Below are 7,234 nucleotides of genomic sequence, written 5' to 3'. Positions count from 1 at the left end.
TCTGAACTATTCAGAAAAACATCAATTGTACAGAGTTCATTTGATTCACACACATCACTCGGTCACACTACGATCAGTTGCAACTTACAGAGGTCCTGTTTAGAGCTGGAAATGCAAACCCAATGCATTTTCTCCACAGGAGATGACAAATTGAAGAAGTTCAAATTGGAAACTAACACTGACAGCTTTTCAGGAAGAAAAGCCCATCCTCTCACCGCTTGGTTGTAGTACATATTGACATTAAATTAGTCAAGGTTTTTAAATCCACAAAAAGGAAACGAAACCCTCCATTTCCTTCTGATGAAAAGCAACATTTTTCTAAACACGCACAAAGATCGTCACCATACTGGTGACTAAACCTTTTTTTTTAAAAAGCCTTCACTGCCAAAGATGAGCTTTGGCCATTATTAACCTTAGTGAGTCCCCCAACCTTTTTTGGAAGTGCAATACTAAATTGCTGAAGCACTGCTTTAAAATGTTTATTCATGCATCAGTAACAAACATCCAATGATATAATGCAGTAAAAGTCATTCTGTATAATGAGTTTACTTGCAACTTTACATGTTGCTGCTAATATTCCTTGTAGTTTCTAGATGTTGATACTTTTAGATCTCAATACGTCCTCCACAACTGCCATCTTTTGATTTAAAAAAAAAAAAAGAGTAAAGGTGTACAATAAATGTCCAGCAGAGACCTTCGTGATGTGACCTGGGCAAGGTCAGTGGCTACCGAATGTTTACCCCTCACACCCAACTATGTGGCCGGAGGAGTTTGCAGTGGGTGGGCCCTGCGATGATGTGCTCACAAAGTCCACACTGTCCAGACAGTCCTGTGCACACCTAGTCCCACCCCTTCTCTCACCCCTCAGTTGCCTACCTCTCCCCCTGCTGCGCTCCTCTGTACTCCTCTCCTGCTCCTCTCCCAGGGTCAGCTACTCGTTTGAAGTTCGAGGAGTTTTGGAGACGCTTTTTGCTCTGTCTGACATCTCATCCCTCACAGCCACCATGGTTCACAGCAGCAGTATCTGTAGAGTACTCTTCCTGGTGCTCCTGGGCATCTTGGTAGCCTTCGTACACACAGGTAAATCTCCTTTTCAGTGTGATTAATATGTTTATTTCATTTCTGTTGTTGGGTGACGAGTCAGCAACCTCATCTGCGTGTGCTGCAACTAATTATGGTAGAAATGTTGCAAGAAAGAGACAAAGACAAAGCATACAAGCTCCGAGTCTGATTTGTTAAAAAAACACCTGCCTGTCACCCTTGAAATGAAAGGTGTGATGTGAGGAGAAATTGTTCTATAAAAACAATAAGGCAACACAAATCATATCAAAGAAATTCTGAATCAAGTCACAAGCCTCTTGTTATAGAAAAATGTGGGGAATTCTAAATCGTTGATCTTTTTTGTGCCCCAATGCTGTGTCCATAAACATTTCAGAATAGGTAGGTTTAAGGTTTTATATTCCAAATGCTTATAGTTGTTAGCTTATCTGCTGTATGTGATTCATGGGTTGATGTTTGGTCCTCTGAAGTATCAAATCAAGGATTTGTGTATATGTGTCATTTTTGCCCTCTTTTCCACACAGCTTCCACAGCACCCCGATGTAAATGATGCCGTTGTTGAGACTGAGAGCTGTGAAAGCTGCTCTTTAACAAACAGGATGATTCATTTACTTTCATGATGCCTGATGTTCATATGAAACTGAATACGCTGCCCTCTGACTCCAGCTATAAAGTTGAAGTGATTCTGTGTAGTATCGGTTTGAGGTAGTGAAATGTTCACAGGTGTGTTTAATTTATTATATATATAATGTATGTGGAGAGATGTTGGAGGTAGTAGTAAGAAACAGGCACAGATTCAATGTGAACAGTTCTTTTTCAACTGGTTCTCAGCATGAGTGCTATTTAAGACTTGACCACACTCACTGGTCTTTCTTTGCTTTCACTTACTATGTTCCTCTGTTCCTCTTTGTGACATCTCTCAAATCCACTTGAAAAAATCTTTGGAAACAGTGGTGCAGCTCTCAGGCCCAGAGGTGACAGTAGAGGTTGAGAGGGCAATGGGGCAACAATGTTCTCCCTGTCCTGTAAAAAAATAAAAACGGCGGTCACCTTTTACATGCGATACGAAACCTACTGTGGTAGAAAAAGGGTCTGTGGCAAACACTATAAGGTGAGAGGTGCCATGTCCTGCCTATACCTTTGTAAAAAATATCTTGCGGCCTCGTCTTGCTTTGTACAATTTTAAGGTGGAAACATATTTTTATGCTTCACACTGAGTGTCCACTCTGCAGCCACCTCTTATCTGTCCGTGGCTGGCATGTACAGAATGTGATGGTTTCAAGTAGTGCCATCAATCTCGACCACATCATTAACCGACCTAGTGACTTAACCAGCGTGACATTTGATTAAGTGTAAGAGCCTTGGACTACAAAACAGAGACGGGTTCATCACACATTGGTCATTAGCCAAATATTTTACAATGCGGCCACCATAAGCTAAAGAGGGTGAAACAAGGAGACATGACACCACCGATGTCCTGTTTGGGCTGCATCCCACGCCAATGCTTGGCCAGGTTGCTTCTCACACACAGCCGTCTGCGCGTTTTGTCATTTCTCTGGCCGGTGTGAAATCCTGACTGAAGGCCTGAGGTACCAACAAATGGCCGCCTGTGTTTTTAGTGTCTGAAATCATCCTTTCCTACAGTCTGCCAAGCTTTTATAAATCTGGACTTGTGTATAGAGGGTTCTTGATTGACACGTCTGATTGAGTGAAGTCTTTAAAAAGTGTGACTAAGTGCAGTTGACAGTGTGTGAAAAGCTTAGCTTACGAGAAAAGAAGTTGAAATAGTTAGCTAAAAGTAATGAATAAATGGTTGAAATAGTTAAAGTAATGACAATTTAAATAGTTATCAAAAAGTGGATTCACCTATGTTCCCGTTATAAGAGATTGGTAAGGGCTATCTTCACAGTTCAAATTGCAACAAAGGGAGATGGACTTTTCAAATGCAGCTTGAATGGTAAAAATCTGTTCAGAGAAAGGAGGTCTCCTTAATGTGTCATATTAAAAAAGATACTGAGATGGGGAACATAGGACCCTAGGCACATAGATATGCTTCCCTAAAAGTAATGGATGAACGGTTGGAATAGTTAGCTAAAAGAGTAAAAAGCTGAAACTGATAGAAGTAATTTTTAAACAGTTGAGAGAGACACACAACATGACAGATGGTGTTGATGAAGGGGTAGCCTACTTGAGCTCATCTGATAGGGCTGTGGGGGTACAGTACATCAGACAACAACACAGTTGCCACTGACCGAGTGGCTAGCGGTCAGTTGTTTTTTTCTCCCGAGGCCTCAGTCATGTTCATTTCAATAAACAGAAATTACAAGCTCGAGTGAACGCCTCCTCGTGGAAACAAACACCAACGGAACACATCATGTTATTATTTTTTGCCTTCTTATTAAATCAAGCTGTCCAGAAGGCACAGCCTTTTACACACAGGGACTATTTAATAAACAAGTTTGTTTGACATCCAGTGCCCAGCCGGTGCCTGGTTTGGGCCTGGCCGGTTGTTACTGGTTGCAGCCCGCCGCCCTCCGTGACCGCACAAGCTGCCTTTTGTGCCCTCAGCTGAAGGCCTCATTGATGGCTGAGCTGGCCACTGGCCCGGGCCTCCAAACCTTCAGCCAGCTACAGGACAGGAAGCTGCACACGACTCAGAGTCAACACAGCAGCATCAAAATACTCACATCAGAAGTCAGAAAATACTGCAGCTAACATACTGACGTTTAAGACTTGAGGATTATATCATTATGCACTAGTTTCTTAGTAATCATGTAGAGAGATAATAAGAGGCTTCTTTGATAATGACACAGAAAAGACAGCAGAGGAAAGATGTTAAGCAAGGTGAAAGAGTTTACTGAGGGTGTCAGAGGCTACAGGGTAAATATGTAGAGTTAAATAAACTGAGTGTAAATATGTTTGGATTACAGTTTTGTTGGTATGTGTAGAGTTGAGGATAGGATAAGTGAATCAGTGAGTGGGTGGGCTTGTGTGTGAAGAGTTGGTTTCCAGGGGAGATGAACATCACATTCCCCCCCACCACCCCACTGTTCAAAAGAAAAGCTGTACAGCTTTTTAGGTACCATAAAGATGTCAGCAACCACAATTATCATTTTGGTGGTTTATCTTCAATTGGGGCTCTAACAAGTGGTCTTAGGAAACAGATCTGTGGTGTAGAAAGAGACCTTGTTTGTCTGGCTACTGTCAAGGTGTGAAAAGTCTCAGGGTAACTTCATGCTCAGATGGGAGGAATGTCAAAGGGACAATTTGGGATGGAAAGAGAACAGACGATGGATTGGCAGAGAGAGTTGTACACAACCTGAGCTTCATGCACAGCAGCCAATCACTGCCTCTCCTACAAGCTGTTTGTGCTAAAGCATAAAACATCTACTACTACACTGAAATAATTAATCAAACCTTGGTTGATGGAGTTTCTTAGACAATAGACAAGCTTTGTTCAACTCTTGAAACATGTCAAGAGGTTACCTATTTCCAAACGGACGAAATGTTCATTCTCTACAAAGACATCTTTATGTCCAGGCCTGAGCCGTTAACTCAGTGAGACAGAGAGAGGCTGTTGGGGTCATTACAGACGGGGCCATGTGTGCAGCTCTGCATCCCAGAGGCCTCTGAGTCCAGAGAAAATTAGCAAAGCTGTGCGCCTCGTCAGTGAAATTACTACCTTAAGAAAACATGCAGTAAGTCAATACTGCCCAAGGGTTAAGTGACTGCTTCTAGATCAGCCATGTTAAACAGAAGCACAAGTGGTAAATAGTTTTTTTTTGTTCTTGGTCTGCAGAGACAGCCGCAGACTCGACAACCAGAGACAACCAGGACACCATGTCTGGAGAACCACCCAGTGACGTCACCACCAAAGAGCCGTTCCAGGACATTACGGAGCAGTCCTTCACTTTTGACTATGAGGATACCACACACTCTCAGGCCCTGGACAAGAATGAGGGTAAAACTGACACTATTTACACCAAATTTGTGTCAATCTTATGTATTCAAATGATTTAAACGGTGTGTGTGTGTGTGTGTGTGTGTGTGTGTGTGTGTGCAGGAGTGCTGGGGCCAGGGGCCATCACAGCCATTGTTATAGCGGTCTTTCTAGGAGCGTCTGTCCTCCTCGCACTCATCGTCATCACACTCAGGAAGTTCACCGCCTCCTAGAGTGAATACATCCCATCTTGCATGCGTGTGTGTGTGTGTGTGTGTGTGTGTGTGTGTGTGTGTGTGTGTGTGTGTGTGTGTGTGTGTGTGTGTGTGTGTGTGTCAGCGTTTCTCTTTTGCCTCTCATCTCAATCTCTTAACTCTTTCTTGCAAAAATGCGTTGTGTCTTTTGCTTCGCTGTAGATGCTGAAAATTGTGGCAGGTCCCTTGACTGACTATTTCCAGATTTCCTCCTGGAAGCACACTCTAATTGTTGCTCAGCACGTCCACTTGTTACTGAAGGTATAATGTTAGAAACTGGCTGGCTCTTCCAGTGGAAATCGTAGCATGTCCATGTCATTCACTTTGTTTGTTTTTTGAACTTGCATGCTCTAAATGGTTTTTAATGTTTGTGGGCTGTTTGTTTCCTGATGTGAAGTGTCCTGCATGTGTTTGCTTTTATATTTGAAGATGAAGTGTGTGTGCTTTTGTCAGTCTTTTGTCTTACTTTTTTTCATTCAATAAGATACACATGAGGTTTTTATTAGTCTTTCACAATAATTTTAACTCATGTCTAAAATATCCCCTTGGTGTCACCCATGTACAATTTGTATTGCACCATTTCCAAACATTTGTAGAGTGAAAATAAGGAGAAAACATTTTAGAAAGGCTTCTTCGATGAATGTAAACAGGGTAGTTGGGTTGTTTGTTTTGACCTGCATAGCAAATATAAAGATAGAGTGTGGATGAATTTGTGTTTGCACTCAAGTGAGTGTTTGTAGTTTTTTGTCGTTTTATTTGCAGTGGGTTGGAAATCATTTTAGTACGAAATTTTTTGTATTTTTTACATGCCTCAGAATCCTCAGCCATACAGCTGGATGTTGCCATGGTAATTTCACTGCCTGATTATTTTGTGAGATTTAAGTTGAATAAATAAATCCAATGAATCCGATGCCAAATGTCTGTGACTACGGTGTGGTTGTTTTTTTATAACAGAATGACATTTAGATAATTATATTTTTTATATATGCATTTTCTTTTCTTTTTATTATTATAGCCATTTCTTTTTTGTCAGTTAGCATTTAGGTATTGTACGAAAAACTATATTTGATACAAAATAAGCCATGTTTTCACAAAGGATGACAAAGTGTCTGCACAACTTTCTGTAGTTTATAATCTTTAACTATAGTTACAACAAACCACAACAACATTGTTTGTCTCACATGACTATACAAAATAAACTCTTCACAAAAGTCCTTATGGTCCCCAAAACAGAGGAGAATGTACTGAGTGTTTATCTATAGGGACCACTGGCCTCACTTCAGTCAGTCAACAGTAGGTGGCAGTGTGGCTTCCAGCTTAATTTGCATTTACAGAAAAAAGGTTATGGTTTTCCCAAAAATGAAAGCTATGCCACACTAATGTGCCCTAAACCTTTTGGATTTAATCCACTTCAAAAACATTTCTCTGCTGACTGAGTTCAAACTGTCCTCCACAAACATCCTCATTAACATCTATCTTGCATTTCACTTCTGAACAACAGAGACTTAAACAGGGAATTTAGTCATCTCAGCACCTGAAACCAGGAAACCCTCAAACCCCCATAAAATAATCACAGTCTAAATCTACTTTTGCAGTTTCTCACAAGAGAAAGAAGACTGATTTCCACTGACAAGCTTGGACTAACACCAATGCCAATAGTAGTACCAGTACATAAATCACGGAACCTGAGTCATCGTGCTTTACTAGTGATCAATGCTAGATTTCTACTTTGATGAAGAGATGGAAAACAAACTAGCCTTTGACCTAAAAAGTAAAAAGTCAATAAAGGATATGAGTCATACTAGTCACAACGTTGGTCCTGATAGAAATATCTCAACAACTATTGGATGTATTAAAATAAATAAAAAAGTGAGGACATTCATGGCCCATAGGATAATTCCCACTGGCTCTGGTGATCCTGTCTTTTAAACTAGTGCCAACATTTACATTTATGCAAAACTATTGACATTCCTATCAGCCT

The 7,234-nt window shown here is 41.0% G+C and overlaps 1 protein-coding gene across 1 annotated transcript; it reads left to right on the top strand.

Annotated features, from left to right (window-relative positions):
* The first annotated feature begins 740 nt into the window (after window positions 1-740).
* Window positions 741-6,163, top strand: snorc (secondary ossification center associated regulator of chondrocyte maturation). The gene is made up of 3 exons (XM_078263837.1): window positions 741-1,080; window positions 4,859-5,020; window positions 5,123-6,163. The coding sequence occupies exons 1-3, from the start codon at window positions 756-758 to the stop codon at window positions 5,230-5,232; spliced, it is 597 nt and encodes a 198-aa protein (XP_078119963.1). The 5' UTR covers window positions 741-755; the 3' UTR covers window positions 5,233-6,163.
* Window positions 6,164-7,234: the final 1,071 nt, after the last annotated feature.

The sequence above is a fragment of the Sander vitreus genome, chromosome 12, assembly GCF_031162955.1.
Source record: "Sander vitreus isolate 19-12246 chromosome 12, sanVit1, whole genome shotgun sequence".
NCBI classification, from domain to species: Eukaryota; Metazoa; Chordata; class Actinopteri; order Perciformes; family Percidae; genus Sander; species Sander vitreus.
The sequence above is the reverse complement of the archived record's forward strand: the minus strand, read 5'-3'. Positions and strand labels throughout refer to the sequence as shown.

Bases quoted from the DNA above. Each gene is read 5' to 3' on its own strand.
- snorc (XM_078263837.1), top strand. From the start codon at position 756: ATGTGGCCGGAGGAGTTTGCAGTGGGTGGGCCCTGCGATGATGTGCTC. The intron at 1,081-4,858 runs GTAAATCTCCTT...CTTGGTCTGCAG, and splicing joins GGTAGCCTTCGTACACACAG to AGACAGCCGCAGACTCGACA. The intron at 5,021-5,122 runs GTAAAACTGACA...GTGTGTGTGCAG, and splicing joins GGCCCTGGACAAGAATGAGG to GAGTGCTGGGGCCAGGGGCC.